Source organism: Mizuhopecten yessoensis, unplaced genomic scaffold (genome assembly GCF_002113885.1).
Source record: "Mizuhopecten yessoensis strain PY_sf001 unplaced genomic scaffold, ASM211388v2 scaffold1595, whole genome shotgun sequence".
NCBI lineage: Eukaryota > Metazoa > Mollusca > Bivalvia > Pectinida > Pectinidae > Mizuhopecten > Mizuhopecten yessoensis.
The window spans coordinates 136,008-160,664 of record NW_018404125.1 but is presented as its reverse complement, the minus strand read 5'-3'; the positions used below and the strand labels follow the sequence as shown (position 1 = coordinate 160,664).

General features: G+C 33.5%; 1 protein-coding gene across 3 annotated transcripts; it reads left to right on the top strand.

The window, feature by feature from the left end:
• Positions 1 to 1,294: 1,294 nt before the first annotated feature.
• LOC110465772 (calumenin-B-like) lies at positions 1,295 to 24,452 on the top strand. Of its 3 annotated transcripts, none has more exons than XM_021521855.1 (8): positions 1,295 to 1,368; positions 3,866 to 3,985; positions 7,316 to 7,449; positions 9,266 to 9,456; positions 11,478 to 11,647; positions 16,536 to 16,596; positions 17,141 to 17,367; positions 19,697 to 24,452. In XM_021521855.1, exons 2-8 carry the CDS (start codon positions 3,866 to 3,868, stop codon positions 19,799 to 19,801), a joined length of 1,008 nt encoding a protein of 335 aa, XP_021377530.1. In that variant the 5' UTR covers positions 1,295 to 1,368; the 3' UTR covers positions 19,802 to 24,452. The 3 variants fall into 3 exon arrangements, with proteins under 3 accessions (XP_021377530.1, XP_021377524.1, XP_021377539.1); XM_021521849.1 differs by having other exon boundaries at positions 1,330 to 1,489; XM_021521864.1 differs by lacking the exon at positions 17,141 to 17,367 and adding an exon at positions 17,443 to 17,642 and having other exon boundaries at positions 1,331 to 1,489.
• Positions 24,453 to 24,657: the final 205 nt, after the last annotated feature.

Below are 24,657 nucleotides of genomic sequence, written 5' to 3'. Positions count from 1 at the left end.
GAGTCAATGTATTTATTACTTTATGCTTTGGCAGTTTACACAGAATTAACCTGTACAGTGCGGATAAAATGGAAAATCTCTAAAAATATGTGTATAATGTTTATGATAGTCTTCATACACGACACAGATTTGTTCTGGGACACGATTTTGATTGTTGTTGCAGCTGTTTTCTTTCGTTGTTTCCGTATTTTGTACATAATCTGAATATACCAGAGGTGGCGCTATCCATCGTGTGTACGAAACTAAAATATCACATACCTTAAAAGGAAAGGTGTAGTATGACCTTAAACTTTAATAATTTGAATCATAATGTTGAACTTGATTTGAAAGCAATTTTGTTTGTTACATGTTGGGAGGAGGAATTGATAAGTTGAATTAACTTTTAATTGTGCTTAAGTCTCTTGCCCTAATTAACTTTTAATTGTGCTTAAGTCTCTTGCCCTAATTAAGTTCAGCAATACATATGGTTTTTTAATTGAATTATATATGAATTCTGATTAATTTGCACCGACTCCATCGGCTCATGTTATTTATTTTAGATTGCCTGCTGCCCGCTAAACTATCATTTTAAATCTACTGATGTTATGTTTTGTGCTTTATTATATATATTTAGATAAGGTCCAGTAAGAAATTGGGAAATACCATTGATCTCTACTCCGAAATAGTATGCTATGCACACAAACTTCCATACAGTGACAGATTTTTAACCACATACCTCCGTGGTCAGACCAGACCAACTGGGCTTGCCAAGTAACAATTTAAGTAAGTCATATATCCTTGTTATGCTTGAAAAAATGTAAGAAGGTAAGGTTTGATCAAAACCTAAATTCATAGAAAGTATGTACCAAAGATTTTTTTCTGCGCAAATCTCCGATAAGAAAATGTCAAAACCAATTTTTTTCGAAGAAGAAAATCTCCCGTCGTTTTTCTCGGGCATGTACAGGTCTAGATTATCAAATCGAAAGTAGAAATTTTAAAACAAATTTTGAGATGTTTTTTATCTGTGCGCATGTTTTTCAACATTCACGCTGATGTTTTATTTTAAGTTGGCTGCATTGGATATGTTTCAATTTGGAAGCTATTGCATTGTTCTATAAATCCATAGATTAACCCCCATTGCCCCATTTTATTCCCTGTTTGACAGATCGGATTTCAGTGCCACGCAGGCAACCGGAAGCTGTTTTAACATCCAATGATGTGGTCGGTTACAGGTCCGTTCGGTGTTATCAGTGGAAGCCCCCCTCCACGTTGACAAGAAATGATTGGCTTATAAAGATCACGTGCTATTGTTATCATTTTTGATTGGCTTATATACACGAGGTTAATTTCAAGGGACCTCAGGCCAAATTCACAACGTGCCATAACTCTGTAAGTATCAAAATTTAACAGTAAGATAAAGTGGCTCTGCGAATCATTCGCCGGCCGATTGTGCAACATTTCGAGTGACTTTTGAGCGCCAGAAGGCTTTTTTCCGACTGGATCATTCAAGGTACGTTGCAATTGGCAAGATGGCTTGATTTCATCTTTCGTAGCCCTGCTTTCGGTGGTGTTGCAAAGTACCGGGTACGGTACACACGTTGATTTTGCTGTCATATTCTTTGTAAACGTCATTTATGTAATCACTCATGCATGAGATTTTTATAGTATCCAATCCATTACTGCTTTTTTCTTTAGCTTTTCATAGACGAGTTGTAATTCGTATCTTACGCTGAGACAATACCTCTCAATTGAAACTATCGTTATATACCTATATATTGACGTTACAAATGAAATATGCTGTTTGCTTTACCAGCTTAAGTGTTCAGTGATAAATGAATGAACTGTTTACCGCTACGCAAGATGAATACTCAATAATAATTTGAAAATGTTCATTTGAGGAAGGTTAATCGTCATTTTAGCCAATACTGTTGTACAGAAGAAAGGGGATTGCCACGTCAGCTTTTAAAGAAGGCAAGTGTCCTAGTGTGAAGTGCTGTACGTGGTTGCATCAGCTGATGAGGCTGAGCCATTTAGGATACATTTTCTAGTTGTCAGTTCATTGATCACCAGTCAAGTCGTTTCTTGTCTGCTATAATAACATGTTTTGATATATATGTATAATATATTCTGTAGTATAAGAGAAAATACATCAAATTTATAAAATAAAAATTCTCAAAGTGGCAAGTTGTGCCCAATACCTTTGAATGTTTGATGTCAATACAATATGTTTGAATGAATGACCATACAGAAGAGAATTAACTTTCATTTCTCTTTTTGTTCAGACCAAATATTAATCTGATTTAATTTTGATGGGTTATTGGGTAAAAAATGATAATATATATATGATAAATATTTAGTTATTATTATTTTGGTTATTGGTTAAAAATCATAATATATTATATATTTAGTTAAGAAATTATTAAGTAGTATTGAAAGGTCTCCTATATTTGAAATTTGACCTTTATCTGTGATGTAAATATTCACATTGGTATCAAAAGCTAAATCTTGCACATTTATTCTTTTTCCATGCATGCATGTATGCTACCGTTATACGAGATGAAGGTGGTTTATGTTATCCTTTGCACTTCAAACTAAATGTTACAAAACTGCAAATGATTGAGATACTATATTGGTTTGCATTGTTTAGGTTGTCTGTCAGTCACGTTTACCATTGGAATTTTCTGTAAGTCTTAAAGGGCAGGACCTATACAGTGATAAATAACAGTAGTAGGTATTCAAGGCATTGGCATGTATTTATATTGGTTAAGAATTTTTATTGTTGGAGACTTGGAAAAAGTATGAAAGGAAGGGACTTGAGTAAGTAATATATATGAGTCATGACCCAGATAATGGTCCTCTCCAGCAACATTTTGGGGAGTTGCATCAGCTGAAATTTGATCTGATTTCAAAGGAGAAGATGAATGAAGCTGCCAAGATCACAAAGCTGGCATGTACTATTTTAAATCAGTAGCAAAATTCACCAATAAGTTACTGGTAATTTCTTTTTTTCATGTCAGTTTGTTGAATGGACTTGAATCAATGTGTTTTTTTTTTAAAGTTATCCTTCATTTGTCCTCCAATATTATTATATTTACATTTAAATGTTGAAAGCTTTATCCAGTATAAACCTCCCTTAAGTTCTTAAAAATATCAATAAATCTCTGATTTTGGTTACAACAAAGTAATTTGAGGCTTCAGAATACACAAATGAGATAATACTATGTTATATGCAGTATTATTTCTGTTTTAAATGTCTCACAAATTTCTCACTAATTCAGAGAAAAATCCTCACTATTTATGACAAAATCTCTCTAAAAATATTCACAGATCTCGCTCTTGCACTGGAAGTGAAACAATTAAGGAAGAACAGTAACTAAGGAGAATTTCTTCCTTCACAACTATAATTGTATACTTGTCACTAAATCAGATTCCATACACATGATCTAAGGAAATGACTTATTGACATTTTGGTCTATGAAGTGGAATAGAATTCAATAGAACTAGTGTTTCTATTGATTTAAGAACTGCACTAAATTTTTTTTTGTTAAGGTGAAAAATATTTAACAAGAACTTAAATAATTTCAAAGTCCAGAAGACTTTAAAATTAGAAGTTTATTTCACAGCTATATTTCAAAGAAATGTCATTATTAATATTACGGAGCATTGGCATTATTTCAGCAATTTAGAAATGAAGCCTTCATTGCTGCTTTTTTGGATGTTTTGTCTCTATTCCTTAAAATTCCATAAAAGTAAAATTAATATATATATATCACTGCAGCATCATGTACCGGTAATAAAGTACAGCCTATTTATGTATTTCCTGTATCTTTTGTAAAAATATTAGTTTGTATTTGTTATGCTCCTACATACAAGTATTATATTTCAGATGTCCAGGTGTCCCTTGGCCATGAAGTTGTTGACAGTTTGCCTCATTGTTGCGCTGATGGTAGTGGCATCAAGTTCAGCCATCCCTAAGACTGACCACAACAAGCGTGTACATGAAAATGTAAGTCTCGTCCATGTGACTAGGGTTTGTTCAACCTATGTCATAGGCCCAAATCAGTTGGTTTTACCCCCATTTTTCATCAGCCGTTCTATATAACAAAGTACCTGCTGGGGTACAAATCCTGAAAACCTATATAATATGGACCACTTAATCTATTGTACAATGGGAACACTGTTATTGGATTATGCATGGACAGTGTTCCCCATTATGGAGATAGTAATTCAGGTAAACAAGTAAGAAATCATGCATGAAATTTTGGATTCGTACGTATGTTGTAAGTAAAGAAAAAGATGTCAAATGGCACGTAAAGAAAGTTTAAAATATATGTAAAAGTCCTTCTAGCTTCTCAATATATACTTTGCAATTTCTGACGATATATACATTGTATATAGTGTTCTTGTATCGTGTCTAATGTAATCTCTAGTCAACCGATGTGGGTACATCGACCGACCATGTTCTCTGTGCGCTAAATTTAGAACTCCAAATATATATATACCTAAGCCAATCAGAAGCATGTGTTCCAGGAGTCAACAGCGGTTATTTCCCAACACTGAATAATGTTGTCGTTATCATAGATAGTCTCGTTCAACCAGTAGTCTCGTTAAACCAGACGCTTGATCACTTGTAATTAAAGAGTCTGGTCAAACAAAGTACTTTAAAATTACCATCAATGATCACCAGAGGGCAGTGTTTTAAATTTCCTTTTCCGGACGTTATGTCAGTGCTGTTTAAACGTTTCCAAGAATTATGAAAAAACTTTCCAGTACGTGCATTCCTGAAGTATCCGTTTATTCACTATGCCCTCCCCCAACCTCGTCGCTTCGCAGCTTACTGTTTGTACCCCAACAATTCCTTACCTGGGGGTACAATGTACCCTTTGTACTAAGGGGGAACACTGCATGTCCTTGCCAATTGTCTGTTTTGAAGTGCTTTTTAGGGGCTTTCTTCTGTTTTCAATTAAAAAGTGTATTTCAGGGATTCATCATCCCTTTTTGGTCTGTTAAATGGATTCATATATACCTACAGTAGTTTAGAATAGGCCCCAACTTCCCAATTTGCATAGATGAATTACATATATATATGCTAGTTATATTAAAAAAAATGGCGGTTTTCTGTCTTTCTTTTAATTTATGGAATTTATGAGCACAGTTAGGATATATTTAAAGTAGGAAAACAATTTATATTTTGTATAGCTATTCCATTTTACAATTATCAACATTTGAAAATTCCCTTTTTATCCTGGCTTTTCCTATCATTTTTCCCAGTTTGTACTTAGGCTTGAGGGTCTAATTACCAAAAATATCCTGAAAATTGTTGTATTTCAAGATAACGATTTCAGAAGTAAGTTTCATATGAAGTATGTAAATAAAAATTTAAACCTTGTAAAAGACATTTTATGGTCATTTTAAAACAAAAGGTATAGTGGATATAAAAAGAAATAAAAAATATTCAGATTTTCTACATCATTATTGCATTTGTACGTGAACTTATGTTCTTCTGCTTTTTACGGATGCGTTTATAAAGCCTGCCATATTGAGATCACCTATCAGATGTGACATCAGTAATTTCTTTCCAATCAAAGTACAGAATTTGTGACGTCTGGTTGTAACCTCAGTTACTGAAAATGCTAGGGAGACAACTTTTGTAGCACTTCGTTCCTAGTATATGTAAGAAATGCTAACTTATTCAAATATCCTGATAATGTTGTTTACATTTCAGTTTACACTATTTTCAATGACAATAAGAATATTGACTTTTAAATCTTTATACTATATTCCCCTACAAATGTACATTGATTTTTGAACATTTATGAAATTATANAGAATATTGACTTTTAAATCTTTATACTATATTCCCCTACAAATGTACATTAATTTTTGAACATTTATGAAATTATAAAAAAAAACTGTTGGAAGGGAGACAACTGCGAGATAGTAGTTACGGTTGAGGACAACCGTGTCACTACAAGAAATATTTTTCATAACAGCCAAGCTCAATAAATTATAGCTTTTTTTTATCGGTAATTTTATTATGTATAATATGAACATGTGAATAACAGAAATTAAATCACTTGATTATCTTCTCAGATTGCACTTTAAATCGCTAATGTTATGTCGAAACTGATGATTAAGGCATAACAGTAACTGTCGTTTTGTTATAAATTGTGAAGGCGATGTTATTGAAGAAAATGATGCATTGCTTGTGTAATTGATAATATTCTGATAGTAATAAATGTCCTCATGAATGTATACTTGGTTTTCCTTTCCTTTGTTATATGAAAGCAATCATAAACTTGATAAATACCTACTGAACACATTTTGATGGCACACACCTATAAAGTGCAATTTGACTTGAGACTTGTCGACTACAAAAATAATCTAGCAATGCAATTTTTTTTCCAAATATAATGGATTGTGGTCAGAAGTCGACATGCACTGCCATTGATTAAAGATTAACGTACACCATCATAATCAATGAAGTAAGGCGTGGTGGGGGTATACTGGAATAAGGTTGTCCGTCCGTCTGTCTGTCTGTCTGGATTAACGTACACCATCATAATCAATGAAGTAAGGTGTGGTGGGGGTATACTAGAATCAGGTTGTCTGTCAGGAATAAGTCAGCCATCCTGGCGACAGTTCTAGTTGAAAATTATCTGAAGTTCCAGAGTTTGATAGGCGGGTAACTTTGATGGTTAGTAGTTCTAAGTTTAAAAAATTAGTACTTGCTCTTGAATGTAAATCAATAATCGTGTTGGCATCTTTAATTGCTTTATTTAAAATTTCACCTTTTACATTTCATTATTTTCCATATCTGACTAACTTCTCCTTCAGTAATTCCAGTACTTTGATTCTTTTTATTGGAACTTGTCCAAGTCATAAATTTTTAAAGTGTTACTGTTAGAAATATCTTGATAACATTTGGTGTGACTATGTATCTGCATACGTGCACGTGGCCTTCTTCAGTGTTATGGTCAAAGGTCAGATAAGTGTGACAGTTAAAGTAAAATATTGTTGGGGCTGTACATTTTAAAATATAAAGATAACTGAAATAAGCTTAAAAGTATGACTGCATTATGTACAGGAGATGATCTGTATACTCTGATTAGGTCAGCATTTCCTTCACTTCAAGGCCAAATTCAAGTAAGTGCAAAATATTTCAAACCATTTAGGTATCTTGATGAACTTGAACATATTTCTGTGTCAGAAGTGTGTAGAGAACTGTAATGAGGTCAGTATGACCTTCACCTTTAGGTCTAAGGTCAAATTATCTTTTAAATCTGGTGTGTATGTTATTGCCAGTCATCGACTAACCATTATTTTTTTTCTGTAGAAACTGAGTGACCTCCAACACGAAGATGAGGATGATGAACACAATGAAGATTATGATCATGAGGCATTCCTTGGCAAGGAAGAAGCTCAAGACTTTGAGGATTTGTCACCAGAAGAGAGCAAGGAACGTTTGGGGTAAGATTCCAACACTGGGCCACTGGTTAAAGCATTAAAACAGTTCCATTCCACTGTCAGTATTTAATAACCTTAGTTCTCTTTTTGCTTTCCAAAAACAAATGATGATCACAGATAAATGATGTCAAGGATGGAGTATTTGCATCATGTTACTTGAGCTTAAAAATAACACTTAAATATTGGAAGCTTGTTCTTGTTTCAATTCTCAGATCTCGTTAATAGATTACAACATAGGGGTTCCAGTAGGAATGTTGACTTGACCTTGAACTTGACCTTGGTTTTCGAAAAAAATCGATTCATCTATCATTGAATTCAGAAAGAACAGTTCAAATGATTTTAGGCCTAACCTTCATAAATACAGGTTTTTGGTGTTTCAGAAACTTGACATAAACAAAATTCTCAACTGGCTTTTAGAAGTTTGGGACAAAAATAACATACAACCATCAATTATAAATGAAAACAGCTGTGTCAAAACACGAATACTGATTAAATGTTCCAGTTTATGACCTCCACATATCGGAGCAAAACCTGAAGTAATAACAAAACAGTGATTAATTTTAAAGACATATTTTAGGAAACTTATTTTTGAAGTTTTTAGTTTTCAGTTGTGAAAATCTTATCATTTGTTACATACACTTGAATTAAAGAAAAGAAGTAAAATAACATGAATGAAAAGAAACCATACCCTGACATTTTGAATATTGGAATTTCATTTCCTTTTGTTAGTTGTTGTATCGCCTGCAACGCGAGGAGACATATAGGTATTACTTTGTCGTCGTCGGTGTCGTCGGTTGCGTCATCCAAAACAAGGTTTCCGTGCCATAACTTGAGTTCCCTTGAACTTGATTGAACTCTAACTTTAAACAGTACTAGTGCTTCCTTACCAATAGTGCTTACTTGGTAAGGTCCAAAGGTCTAATAGAACTAGAAAAACTGTCTCTCTGCTATTAACTCAACATCCCTTGGGTTGATCGAAGTCAACGTTTATATAAATAGACCCCATCTTCATAATCTCATAAGAGTTGCCTGCGCAGGCGACACATCCACTCCTGTGGAATTCTTGTTTCAATAACATATATTTATACCTGCTTCAGTATTACAGTGCTTTCAATAGACACTTGAAAGTTGTTTCTGACAGATATAGCTCCAACTCAAAGCCAGGTTTGACAGGAAACCTCTATTGGACATATATTTTGACCCTCCAAATTTAAATAGCTACAATATGTAAATGCCAAGGGGCAACAGGAAGCTCTGCAAGTGTTGTTACAAAATTAAAAAGTCAGTATTTTTTTGTCAGGTTATATAATCATAAATAACAAGACTACTCTCCTATCTTCCCTTTCCTTCATCTATTTATGCCTTTTAACATACTGAATGTTAATAACCACTAGGTAATCACACAAAGAACAAAATATACGATCTAAGATGCTCAGCATATCATCCTACAGATATTAAATGTACATAAGAGGTAAGAGAAATGTAACACAAGCAAAATTAATGCAATGCATATCAAAATTATACAAAATTAATTGGTCATTTGTTAATTATCAATCATTTAAAAAAAACTGAACAAAAAGATGATTGATCAAGAAATAGGAAGTCATTCTCAATCCATGTACTAGGTTTCAGTTAAAGCTGAGTTACGTTTAGCTACAGAGATGTGGCTGGATATTCTGTATTGCACCAATGGGTGATACAAATTTCATGTTGCTATAAATAGGTTGCAAAGAGTGAACAAAAATTTGAAAATGTAGGTTAGATATTGATCTATTGTCAGAGAAAAGACTTACAGTTGTGTATAAACATTTGTTGATAGGCAAATTGTGGACAAAATAGACAAGGACAAGGATGGGAAAGTGACGGAGGAGGAGCTTAAGAACTGGATTCAGTATATCCAGAGACGCTACATAGTCACAGATACGGAGCGCATGTGGAAGGATCATGACCTGGAGGGAGACGCACTACACTGGAATTCCTACATGAAGAGAACCTATGGATACGAGGATAGTATGTGTCTCGCTCACAGGCCTGGCTTAGGTCATCTGGTGCAGTTATAGGGGAGGGGATATTCTTAGTTACACAGCTGTAAAACCTGTGTTAATGGTCACCTTATGGGATTGGGATGTTGCATTGGCTGCTTAAAGTTGGCATCTTCTAAATTCCAAGGGTAATGCTCACTCACTTTCTCTGCACCCCTTGAATATATCATAAAACATACCTGTCCTTCGAAGATTACAGAGGAACAAGACTCTACTTCAAAGCCAGTCAATTTTATCGTCACACTGCTGCACCATTTTTTTTATGTACATCATAGGATCAGACTAGTCTTCTTGTTTCAGCCATGAGGTTGTGCATACAGAGCCTTCAATTTGTCATGACATATTCTAGGTGTGTTGAGGATATAATTAGGGCAACCCCTGAAATTTCCAGGATGGGCAGGTGGCTTGTTAATGAAGATTCAAGTATATAGGACAAAATACAAAATAATTTATAACATTTTTTAACAAGTGTACAAAGTTCATGTAAATCATAACTTATAACATGCCAATGAAAAATGTCTATAAAATATATACTTACAGACATGTACATAAACACTGGAATTACATTAGTTAAGTATTTACAGTTACTCTCTGTTATATCTCACATGCTATCACTACAACAGATCACAGCTGAATTGTAAATGCACTTTGTGTTAAAACATCCTTATAACAGTATTACTGCAATATGTTGACACTTTTGCTTTATAATCCTGAGCAGTGTTGGTGGGGACATCACTTCTCTCGGCTTGTCGCCAAATGACAGGATATTAATTTGTCTCTAAAAACAACTCTAGTCACCCTTTCGACACCTTGAATTCAAATCTCAAAAGCTCACTGGTAAACTCTGCATGTTGATCTCCTCATCTGTTCATTCTAAGTTCTGTAATAGTACCGCTCTCTTTATGGGACTACATTATTGTCCAAGTCATTAACATCTCCAGTCTTCTTATGCATTAGTTATACCCATTAGTTATACCCATTCAGAGAATGAGAGTTTTCCTGATGTCAGTCCTTAATCAAATAATCTTATTGATTCATTTGCTTGTCCAAACTTTCATTTTGACTTTATGAAGAGTTGCACTTCCATTGATATTTTAATCCCCGACTTCATCACTGTTGATGATGTTGAACTTCTGAGTCCCAGACTTCATCGCTGTTGATGATGTTGAACTTCTGTGTCCCAGACTTCATCACTGTTGATGATGTTAAACTTCTGAGTCCCAGACTTCATCACTGTTGATGTTGTTAAACTTCTGAGTCCCAGACCTCATCACTGTTGATGATGTTAGACTTCTGAGTCCCAGACTTCATCACTGTTGATGATGTTGAACTTCTGTGTCACAGACTTCATCACTGTTGATGATGTTAAACTTCTGAGTCCCAGACTTCATCACTGTTGATGATGTTGAACTTCTGTGTCACAGACTTCATCACTGTTGATGATGTTGAATTTCTGTGTTCCAGACTTCATCATTGTTGATGATGTTGAACTTCTGAGTCCCAGACTTCATCACTGTTGATGATGTTGAACTTCCGAGTCCCAGACTTCATCGTTGTTAATGATGACTATGTTTTTGAGTCCAAGGCATCATATCTGTTAATGACGATACACTTAGTACTTTTTTTAAAACATCAAAAAACAGCTGATAGATTCCTGTTAATTCAGCTCATATTAAATTCAAGTATGACTGGCATTTACCTATACAAGTTTAAATAAATAATAGCATTAACATTCTTAAATCCTGTAACTGAATAAAAAAAAATACAGTAATTCAGAGGTGAAAGCTTTTAACTGATCAAAATCTTTTTTCAAACTGCAAGACAAAAAACACTTTTTCTCATAGCAATTACTCTACACAAATAAAGGAAATTCAGCCTTCTTTCCAAAAAGCCCATTTTAAATTTCATCCCTAAACTAAGAAAGAAATTTTGTTATATGGGTATAAAACAGCTTGTTTTCAATATTTATTACATTGTCTACTTTTTCAGGCCCTGATAATGCCGATTCTCCAACCTTCAGCTACAAGGAGACAATAGAAAGGGACCAGCGACGTTGGACTGCCGCTGATACTGACAAAGATCAAAAGCTAAGCAAGGAGGAATTTGTTCATTTTCTTCATCCTGAAGACTCCGACCACATGAGGGATGTTGTTGTACAGGTAAGCTGTGTTTCCTAAATATCGAACACTTTAGGCAAATAATAACAATCTATATCGACATTGAATCTCGGTGCATAACCTAATTTTTTCTCTTTTTGATTGTTTATAGACTCTTCAGGTCTGAAGCACTGTCTATGCATTAATATCATAATGGAATAGTTTTGCCTTAACACATTCCCTATCCTAATTTAAGTGGGGATCCAACTTTCAGTTTTTATGTCGCCACCACATTAGTGGAGGGAGCATGAAGTGTTTGATTTTCCCGACAGTTCATTCAAGGCATCCACTCATCCATCCACGACAGTTTGGTTAGCTTCATTAGTACTGATACACTAAACTAATGGTTAGCGTCATTAGTACTAATACACTAAACTAATGGTTAGCTTCATTAGTACTGATACACTGAACTAATGGTTAGCTTCATTAGCACTGATACACTAAAATACTGGTGAGCTTCATTAGTACTGATACACTAAAATAAAGGTTAGAGTCATTAGTACTGATACACTAAACTAATGGTTCGCGTCATTAGTACTGATACACTAAACTAATAGTTAGCTTCATTAGTACTGATACACTAAATTCATTAGTACTGATACACTAAACTAATTGTTAGCGTCATTAGTACTGATACACTAAAATGCCGGTTAGCTTCATTAGTACTGATACACTGAACTAATGGTTAGCTTCATTAGCACTGATACACTAAAATACTGGTGAGCTTCATTAGTACTGGTGCACTAAAATAGTGGTTAGCTTCATTAGTACTGATACACAAAAATACTGGTTAGCTTCATTAGTACTGATACACTGAACTAATGGTTAGCTTCATTAGCACTGATACACTAAAATACTGGTGAGCTTCATTAGTACTGATACACTAAAATAGTGGTTAGCTTCATAGTACTGATACACTAAACTAATAGTTAGCTTCATTAGTAATGATATACTAAAATAATGGTTAGCTTCATTAGTACTGATACACAAAAATACTGGTTAGCTTCATTAGTACTGATACACTGAACTAATGGTTAGCTTCATTAGCACTGATACACTAAAATACTGGTGAGCTTCATTAGTACTGATACACTAAAATAGTGGTTAGCTTCATAAGTACTGATACACTAAACTAATAGTTAGCTTCATTAGTACTGATACACTAAAATAGTGGTTAGCTTCATTAATACTGATACACTAAACTAATGGTTAGCGTCATTAGTACTTATACACTAAAATAATGGTTAGCGTCATTAGTACTGATATACTAAACTAATGGTTAGCTTTATTAGTACTGATAAACTAAAATACTGGTTAGCTTCATTAGTACTGATACACTAAACTAATAGTTAGCTTCATTAGTAATGATATACTAAAATAATGGTTAGCTTCATTAGTACTGATACACAAAAATACTGGTTAGCTTCATTAGTACTGATACAATAAACTAATGGTTAGCTTCATTAGTACTGATACACTAAGCTAATGGTTAGCATCATTAGTACTGATACACTAAACTAATGGTTAGCGTCATTAGTACTGATACACTAAACTAATGGTTAGCGTCATTAGTACTGATACACTAAACTAATGGTTAGCTTTATTAGTACTGATACACTAAGCTAATGGTTGGCGTCATTAGTACTGATACACTAAACTAATGGTTAGCGTCATTAGTACTGATACACTAAACTAATGGTTAGCTTTATCAGTACTGATACACTGAACTAATGGTTAGCTTCATTAGTAATGATATACTAAAATACTGGTTAGCTTCATTAGTACTGATACACTAAACTAATGGTTAGCGTCATTAGTACTTATACACTAAACTAATGGTTAGCTTCATTAGGACTGATACACTAAAATACTGGTTCGCTTCATTAGTACTGATACACTAAACTAATGGTTAGGGTCATTAGTACTGATACACTAAACTAATGGTGAGCGTCATTAGTACTGATACACTAAACTAATGGTTAGCTTCATTAGGACTGATACACTAAAATACTGGTTCGCTTCATTAGTACTGATACACTAAAATACTGGTTAGCTTCATTAGTACCGAAACTCTAAAATACTGGTTAGCTTTATTAGTACTGATACACTAAAATACTGGTTAGCTTCATTAGTACTGATACACTAAACTAATGGTTAGCTTTATTAGTACTGATACACTAAGCTAATGGTTGGCGTCATTAGTACTGATACACTAAACTAATGGTTAGCTTCATTAGGACTGATACACTAAAATACTGGTTAGCTTCATTAGCACTGATACACTAAAATACTGGTTAGCTTCATTAGTACCGAAACTCTAAAATACTGGTTAGCTTTATTCGTACTGATACACTAAAATACTGGTTAGCTTCATTAGCACTGATACACTAAAATACTGGTTAGCTTCATTAGTACTGATTCCCTAAACTAAAGGTTAGCTTTATTAGTACTGATACACTAAAATACTGGTTAGCGTCATTAGTACTGATACACTAAAATACCGGTTAGCTTCATTAGTACTGATACACTAAAATAGTGCTTAGCTTCATTAGTACTGATACACTAAAATAGTGCTTAGCTTCATTAGTACTGATACACTAAAATACTATTTAGCTTCATTAGTACTGATACACTAAACTAATAGTTAGCTTCATTAGTAATGATATACTAAAATACTGGTTAGCTTCATTAGTACTGATACCCTAAAATAGTGGTTAGCTTCATTAGTACTGATACACTAAAATAGTGGTTAGCTTCATTAGTACTGATACACTAAACTAATAGTTAGCTTCATTAGTAATGATATACTAAAATACTGGTTAGCTTCATTAGTACTGATACCCTAAAATAGTGGTTAGCTTCATTAGTACTGATACTCTAAAATAATGGTTAGCTTCATTAGTACTGATACACTAAAATACTATTTAGCTTCATTAGTACTGATACACTAAACTAATGGTTAGCTTCATTAGGACTGATACACTAAAATACTGGTTAGCTTCATTAGTACTGATACCCTAAAATAGTGGTTAGCTTCATTAGTACTGATACACTAAAATACTATTTAGCTTCATTAGTACTGATACACTAAACTAATGGTTAGCTTCATTAGGACTGATACACTAAAATACTGGTTAGCTTCATTAGTACCGAAACTCTAAAATACTGGTTAGCTTTATTCGTACTGATACACTAAAATACTGGTTAGCTTCGTTAGTACTGATACACTAAAATAGTGGTTAGCTTCATAAGTACTGATACACTAAAATAGTGCTTAGCTTCATTAGTACTGATACACTAAAATACTGGTTAGCTTCATTAGTACTGATACACTAAACTAATGGTTAGCGTCATTAGTACTGATACACTAAACTAATGGTTAGCTTTATTAGTACTGATACACTAAAATAGGGGTTAGCTTCATTAGTACCGAAACTTTAAAATACTGGTTAGCTTTATTAGTACTGATAAACTAAAATAATGGTTGGCTTCATTAGTACTGATACACTAAACTAATGGTTAGCTTTATTAGTACTGATACACTAAAATAATGGTTAGCTTCATTAGTTCTGATACACTAAAATAGTGGTTAGCTTCATAAGTACTGATACACTAAAATAGTGCTTAGCTTCATTAGTACTGATACACTAAAATAGTGGTTAGCTTCATTAGTACCGAAACTTTAAAATACTGGTTAGCTTTATTAGTACTGATAAACTAAAATAATGGTTGGCTTCATTAGTACTGATACACTAAAATACTGGTTAGCTTCATTAGTACTGATACACTAAAATAATGGTTAGCTTCATTAGTTCTGATACACTAAAATAGTGGTTAGCTTTATTAGTACTGATTCCCTAAACTAAAGGTTAGCTTTATTAGTACTGATACACTAAAATAATGGTTAGCTTCATTAGTTCTGATACACTAAAATAGTGGTAAGCTTCATTAGAACGGAAATTTTAAAATACTGGTTAGCTTTATTAGTACTGATTCCCTAAACTAAAGGTTAGCTTTATTAGTACTGATACACTAAAATAGTGGTTAGCTTCATTAGTACTGATCCACTAAAATACTGGTTAGCTTCATTAGTACTGATACACTAAAATAAAGGTTAGAGTCATTAGTACTGATACACTAAACTAATGGTTAGCTTCATTAGTACTGATACACTAAACTAATGGTTAGCTTCATTAGTACTGATACACTAAAATACTGGTTAGCTTCATTAGTACTGATACACTAAAATAATGGTTAGCTTCATTAGTACTGATACACTAAAATACTGGTTAGCTTCATTAGTACTGATACACTAAACTAATGGTTAGCTTCATTAGTAATGATATACTAAAATACTGGTTAGCTTCATTAGTACTGATACACTAAACTAATGGTTAGAGTCATTAGTACTGATACACTTAACTAATGGTTAGCTTTATTAGTACTGATACACTAAAATACTGGTTAGCTTCATTAGTACTGATATACTAAAATACTTGTTAGCTTCATTAGTACTGATATACTAAAATACTGGTTAGCTTCATTAGTACTGATACACTAAAATACTATTTAGCTTCATTAGTACTGATACACTAAACTAATTGTTAGCTTCATTAGTACTGATACACTAAAATAATGGGAACACTGATTGTTAGGCTAAAATCATCTTTTTAAGATCACAAATCCCTTACCCTTTCACCCCTAGGTAGCTTTAGTAGACTCTACCATACATTGATCTATATGAGTCTATTATAGTCTATAGTGGTGAAAAAGTTAATTCACAAAAAGCAAAATTGTAAAAAAGGTAGGTATAAAAGAAGTGATGTTAATAGGATATGATAGAAACTTAGTTAATTTGATAGTAAAACAATTATGCTGATTTTCATTACAGGAAACAATGGAAGATATTGACAAAGATAAAGATGGATTTATCAGTTTAGACGAGTACATAAGTAAGTGCATTACCATTGATGTAATAAGACAGCTATTGTCATTCCTCAGGCAGGATTGACTACGGTATGGCATTACCACTATATACACATTCAGATGGTGTTCATATCAGCTCGGAAAGCCATAAGACCATTGTTGATGTCATCATCATTATATCATAATTGTTACGTTGGATACCACTGACCCTACCTTAAAGATGGCTATTCTATTCCTTCAATAAGCATATATGATGCATATAAATTTAAAATGCAGAAAAGTGCAGATTTGATAATCTAAGATGGCCACCATGGCCTCTGATTGGCCGAGATATTTTTGTTTTACTGGTAACCTCATGTGAGCGGTAAGAACCTTGGGCTTCTTGTTCTGATTTATTTTCTCCATAACATTTTGAGATAATGAATTTTTTGTTATAAAATTAAAAACACAAAAAAAATGCATTGATTTGGGGAAAATATCCAATTTTGAAGATATTGAAGTAGAAAATCACAGGTGTCCTGTGTGTGGTCAGGGTATGATGTATGTTTGACTGTTGTTGCCATGTGTTAGGCGACGTTTACGATGAAGATGATGAAGATGATGAACATGATGAAGCCCCTCATGACGGGGAGCCCGATTGGGTGATCAGTGAGAGGGAACAGTTTCAGAGCCATCGTGACCGTAACGGTGACGGAAAGTTGGACAGCGATGAGGTCAGGGAGTGGATAATGCCCGAGGATTTTGACCACAGCGGTGTCGAGGCCAAACACCTGGTTAACTCAGCTGATGAAGATAGGGTTAGTTAGCCCTTTGGGGTCGCACATTTTACTTTTTTCACCTCTTCACTACTAATTGACCTTTGACCTTTGTAGGGGACATGTATCCGAATGAAAATGGGGAGGAAGAACCGGAATGGGTTAAGTCTGAGAGGACGCAGTTTGAACAATATCGCGATATAAATAAGGACGGCAAGATGGATAATGATGAAGTTAAAAACTGGATTGTGCCCCCTGATTACGATCATTCCGAAGCTGAGACTAATCATTTGATATACGAGGCTGACTCCGATAAGGTTGGTACACAACCTGCTTCAGCGGATTGTGTTTTTCCCTCAGTTTTTCAAAATTTATGTTTTTCTTTCACTTTATTATTTCTGTTGTATTTTCCAACATACTATGTTTAAGAATTCGAGCACACAGTGCCACCATTGATATTGATTGAAATGGTTTCGGTGAAAAATCTCAATCTTGATACACATGCTATGGTAACGGCACTGGGTTTACTGGATGACTTACTGTCCCGACCTTCCTCCCAATTTTCATTCATTATTCAGAATATTTTTTTCCAGTTAGTTCCTGTCAGTATTTCATTTGTCTATCAACTTGTGTTGCCACCTTCTTTTCTGACATGAACTATTGGCCTTTGTAAAACATTAAATTGCCAATCTTCAGGCTTCTGCTCTCAGTACATTTCTCTTAATCCTTGGACTAAGTCATGAGAAAGTCAAAAGCACAGAATAACTATTTCATTAGTTTCGGGTAAAAAAAAAAGAAGGATTTATTGCTAGACTAATAACTGTCATTTGAAAAATCACAGGAATGACACCTGACTTCAAAGCCAGACAATATAACCATTATGCTTCCTTGTGATTGTTTTGATGTACATCAAAGGGTCAAGCTGATTTTATGTAACATCAGTAAGATGGCGCTACAGAGACTTTAATTTTGTCATGACATATTCTAAGGGGTGTACAGAAGATCTTTTTATTACATTTTTGCCAGTGAAATATCGGATTCTATCAACTTGATAAAACTGATATTTTTCACAGTGTGAAAATATCACTGAAAAATATCAAAATATTAGCCACACTTGTGAAATATATTTGGTATTACTGAAGACACCATTAAATATCCTCTATGTATTGGGCGTGGAACCCTTGGATTTCAAAGATGTCAATTGCCAAGCAAGATGACCATAGATTAAATAATAGGGATCAAATAACAGCATGATAGGGTTATTGTTTATATTATTTGTTTGAAGGAAAGATAGGGTTATTGTTTATATTATTTGTTTGAAGGAAAGATAGGGTTATTGTTTATATTATTTGTTTGAAGGAATGATAGGGTTATTGTTTATATTATTTGTTTGAAGGAAAGATAGGGTTATTGTTTATATTATTTGTTTGAAGGAAAGATAGGGTTATTGTTAATATTATTTGTTTGAAGGAAAGATAGGGTTATTGTTAATATTATTTGTTTGAAGGAAAGATAGGGTTATTGTTTATATTATTTGTTTGAAGGAAATGTTTATGTTGGCATACTTAAAATCACAGGCCAACAATTGGCAGCGCTATGATATGCCATATTTATCATGACCAAGGTATTTACTAACCTGTTAACGTTTTCTCAATAAAGGTAATGATACAGACATCTGTGTAAGGTAAAGAGTGCCTACAAGTCTAACTATGTTAGTACCATTGGCACTGCTGTGAAATGGTCGTTCCATAAAAATTGCTTGTTGCCATGCATTTGACAGAATTGTAGTTGTTCAAACTTTGAATTTTTGAATATAAAGATAAAGTAATAAAAGGGTCAAACTAGTACTACAGACCTTTCAAACATAACACCAAAGTAAGTGTTAAATGTATAGGCCACAAAGCATATGTAAAAACTTGACAGGGGAAGTTACTCTAAGTCAGAAAAACTCCTTTTGATTGCATCAGCATCTATATAGAAAAGAGAATACTCAAAAGTAAAAAAAACTGTTTTGAGTGGAACTCTTTTTCCGTGACTATAACTGAAGCAGTGGAACCCTTTACCTTTTTTGTGACTATAACTGAAGCAATGGAATCCTTTACCTTTTTCTGTGACTATAACTGAAGCAGTGGTACCCTTTACCTTTTTCCTTGACTAACTGAAGCAGTGGTACCCTTTACCTTTTTCCGTGACTATAACTGAAGCAGTGGTACCCTTTACCTTAATTACACATTGATTTTATATGTTCACCAGGGGCATGCTAATGTTAACATCAAAGAATAACATTGGTAACTTTCATTTCAGGCTTTAAGAATAGCGTCTATGCTAATTGCTTTATTTTACAATATATCATTTTGTATTCATATTTCAGGATGGAAATCTTTCAAAGGAAGAGATACTAGAACATTATGACTTATTTGTGGGAAGTCAGGCAACAGACTTTGGCGAAGCGCTGACAAGACACGATGAGTTTTAAGCCTGGTCCTGAATTAGATACCTAGCTTTGTGTGATTCTGATAGAACAAGTTGTGTGATGTGTGGAAAAGATGAGCTTATTTCAATTTCTCAAGAAAAAATATTCAATCATAATTTTGAAATCATGTTTTGGACTCAGCATTACTGGCAGTAAGCAAAAATTTGATTTGAAATTTATGTTAAATTTTGAGAAATTGAAATGTTTAAAATGGACTTCTCATGCCTGTATTATGAAAGTTTGTAGAACAAGGATTTAAGGAGGTCAGGTTGACTGCAGTAGTTCACTGTTCACATTGAGAAAACACTAGTCTTGCTTCTTGGTGTAAACATGTGTTAGGAAACCTTTACAGTAATATAGAACATCAATTTGGGCTTAATAGTAAAAGTTAACTGTTATACAATTTTGATTTTTAAATCATGTTATTTTGATACTTTTGTGGAAAACAGTATTGAATTTGTGATGAAAAGGTCTGTAATGTTAGTAATTAGAAATGTTTGTAATTTTATTGAATATGGCAGTGGTCCAACTATAGAATAGCCAGACTGGAAAGATTGCATGGAGTAAAATATACTGAAGAAGTGTCAAACACAGCTATAGGATCTGCCTGTAGGCTTCCGTGTGGTGAACATGTGGGGAAAACGAAGCAAGAAGAAGGCTCAGAAAAAAGATTGTAGTTGTATTTCTGCATTGGGTTCTCACAAAACTGTCCTAGAGACAGTGTTCTGACTATAATAGTGTCACAGCAAGAATAGGATTGACACATCACTAAAGCAAGAGTTGGTAAAAGAAAGTAGAAACACAACATTGTTTTTGATTTAGCATTAAAGGCTGTTATATTTTATTGAAATATATCTTAACATTCAACCCAACTTGAACCTAAGTACAATATATTGTGTAGACCTTGGTAAAACAATAAGTAGACCCAAGTTCAAATATTTGGTGCTTAACTGACTTGAATATGAAGGGAAGTGACCTGACTTACATGGGTGGAGAGTTGAAGGATTAAATTATGTATGTATATTTGTCAGAAGACCCTCATTCACTTTAATGCAGAGTCAAAGTACTAATGTGTGTATATTTATCTTACAGAATTACTCATCGATCCATAGGTAGTCACAAATATTATTAAAATCATTCACATGGAATGTTCAATGTTGTAGGAGAAAGTACATGTTGACTGAAGATAAAAGAATGTTTGGATTATGTAGTGTATGAATGCCATTAGGTTATATTTTATATTCAGGGAAACCTCATTGATTTGGATACTCATGTTTCTGGAAAAACTTTCTGGAATTACCAATTTTCTAGATGAAGACATTGAAGTGCAACAGGAATTCCTTTGGGAATTTTCGTTAATTTCATCATTTAAAGCTTCCAGAAATACAATTTTCCAGATTGTCACATGTCCAAATTAGTGTTAGTCAGCTGTAGCATGTCTTAGGTCTGAGGTTTAAAAGAGTGAACAATTTTTATTTTTTTTATATCTTAGCATAATTTGTCTTTGAGTTTTTTTAACAGGCTTTCGTGATCTTTATCAGTCACTTTTTTGAGAAAATTGGGAAATTGATTTGGATACATGTGTGCGTTAGTCAAGTTTTAGTTTGCTTTCAATAACTGGTCCAATTTAACAAAATTTGATATGCATATACCTAATGGTAAGTGTTTGCCTGAGTTTGATCGCCAATTTGATGCCTGCATATTAACAAATTAATTTATGAGGTTACTTTAATTTGATATGTTAATTGGTTTCAATGATATAACTGCCTTTAATATGGTTCAATCCAACCAAATTTAGTATACAGATCCATATTCTAGTATGCCCAACATATTGACATGTACACATCCTATACTAATAATTATGTCTATCCCAAATGTCCAGAATGGCCCACACACACCCTACAGCATTGCCCTGAAAGTGAGGATATATGTTCTACAAATTTAATAGCATATCACAAGTTTTACAAATTTCTAAATTCAAAAAATCTGTTACACATTTATTTCCTCTCCAAGATTGATAATTAATCAGAGGTGTTGGTACTCTTGACACCAGATGTAATCTGTTGTATCAATAGAAAAGAATATTAATCATGCGCATTAATTATTAACATTAGTGCAGTACAATACTTTTTCAAAACAAATGTTTTCCATGTACAAGATCTTATCATGGAAGTTGTCGATAAGTTGTGGTGAAAAGGGCATAATTTAATTTTTGATAGTCTATGTTATTTATGATATGTGGTCAGGAGTGGATCAGGCAACCCCAGCATTACTGCCTTAGTCCCGCCCTTCCATTTACAGTTGGACCGGCTAAATAGCTTCTGTAGAGGGGCGGGATCTGGCTTTCATTTTCTGCTAGCACTAAATGAAACATAACTTGGAAGTTTTAGGAGAAATGGGGCATTAAATTGCACAATACTGAAAAAGTCTTTATACATTTTTCTGTGCAATAATGAGAAAAGAAAGAAACATTTTGAACAATGAAATAGAGTAATTCAACCTGTTGATGTAAGACATTAATTGAAGAGAAATTGCAGAATAAAGAAAATGCAAGTAATCACATACTTCAGCAGGACTGCATTTGAATATCAGACCAAAGATGACAATAAATATACAATAGTTGAACGTCAAGTCATTTTACATGTAAAATAAAAGCACATTGGCAAGTTTGTTAATGAACTAAAATGTTACTGTTGGCGATATTATTTTCCTATATTATTCAGCATTAAATATCCTTGGTAGTGATATGAGATAGTTTTAGTTTGTGTTTTCTGTTTAAGAAAGCTTTTATTATTGAAACTGCTTGTACGTAGTGCGTTTTTTGGTGTAAAGCTTTGTCATGTTTATTTTTAAAATCAAAGACTGTTATAATTTCTTAAGTTATTTTCTCATTTTTGTATAGGCTTTTTGTACTTAAGTGAGATTAACTCCTCTCTTTTTATACTTTCTACAGACAGATGTACAAAATAATGACATATGTTTCTGCTATAGGTATACTACTGTAGTTCAAATCAGATCTTCCAATCACTAGAATGCTACCTGTCACATGAAGGCTCCTACTTTGTAAACCCACGTAGGGCCTGTTAGATTACTACAGTTGATATCTCCTGTCACAAACAAGGTATGGTATCCACTGGATATGCCCCTAGATTACTACAGATGATATCTTCTGTCACAAACAAGGTATGTATCCACTTGATATGCCCTTAGATTACTACAGTTGATTTTTCCTGTCGAAAACAAGGTATGGTATCCACTTGATATGCCCCTAGATTACTACAGTTGTAAACACAAACACTCAGATTTTGTGAACTACGTCGGCTATGTGGTTGTTTGTGAGTCAGTTGTGACAATAAAGTACTAGCTTTGCTTTGATCCATATATCCTGTCATGTGGTGACTTACCAATTTATTAACTGCCATATGACCCTCGGTCTTATATATACGTATATGACCATCAGTCTTATATTTACGTATATGATTTTAAGTAAGATCTTCCTTATGGATATTGAAGCCCACCACCAGTAGATATACTTACATTTGTTAGGATGTATCATCTATAGATCTCTGTGGAATCCTCTTTGATATGGATAGTAATTTGGTTATGAATCTCTCCTGTCTTCCGAAGGAAATTAGTGCCTCGTCATTAAAACGAATGGCTGCGTTAGGATAATTTGTTGATTTCTTATCTGTCTTTTTCTGTATGTACATGTATACAGAAACTTGAATCCTTTAAAACACACTAAGACTGTCCACAGGTGTTCAATATTATGGCAATACTGTGGAATTTTCAAGTATTAATATTTAAACAAAACCCCACTATATTTGTTTGTAAGGTTGTTTTGTCCAAATCTATTCTTCTAATATGTTAGTACATGTAACACTTAAGTTATACGCTACTTAACCGTGATAAGTGTATCTCCCTGAACAACCCTAAGTAACCTGCAAAGCGTGTTTTTTGTATGGTATTTCAGACCTTTGTTTATGTTTGGTAAATTCTTATCAAACGTAAGAGAGATAACTCTATTACAAATGATAAATAAGGTGGCATTTGTTCTCGAGTAACTGTCTGTAATGGACAGAACCATGTATATATGTTAAATGTTTCAGTCTGTGTTTAAAGTAAAGGATCAATCTGATGGTCATGCTAGACCCACGTTCATTATGAAGCACATTTAGTAAAATACTCCTTTTGTTATAAAAAAGACTTGCCAGTATGATCAAAGAGGTCAAGAAACATTGTATGAAAGATTAGAAATATCTATATTATTTATAAGACTATTATAATGATGCTCCATGTTATCACTGTTAACCCAGTCAAACTTTTGTAATGTCATTAAAATTTGAGAAATTTAGTTTTTGTTTGTTTCACTCATCCAGGTGTATATCTTGTATGTTGGAGAACCTCACTGATTTTTCTAGTCCATATCACATTGTCAGCAGCTTGGAGATGACAAAATTATTTGAAAAAACTGACTTCATAAAAATAATAAAAATGTTGTTCACTTTTTTCTTGAAAGGTAAAACTATTTTTCCCAATTGATAATTTGTACATGCATTGTAAAAACTCTGGCTTATGTGTATCTATTTGTGCTGTTTGCTAAACTGTTTGTTCATTTATATTTTTTAAATTGATTAAAAATTGTTAAAATGTGTATTATATTTTTATCTTCATTTTAAACACAATTTTGGCGATTCCAGCTTCGTCATAGCCTTGTCCTCTTAAAAATAAATAAATCAAAAAACAAAACAAAAACTTGTTCCGAGCAGAAATTTTAATCAAATGAAAATATGGTAAGATTATAGAAGTCTGTTTAACCTTACGTGCCAACCACATGTGCATATTCCAGAACCCGAGCA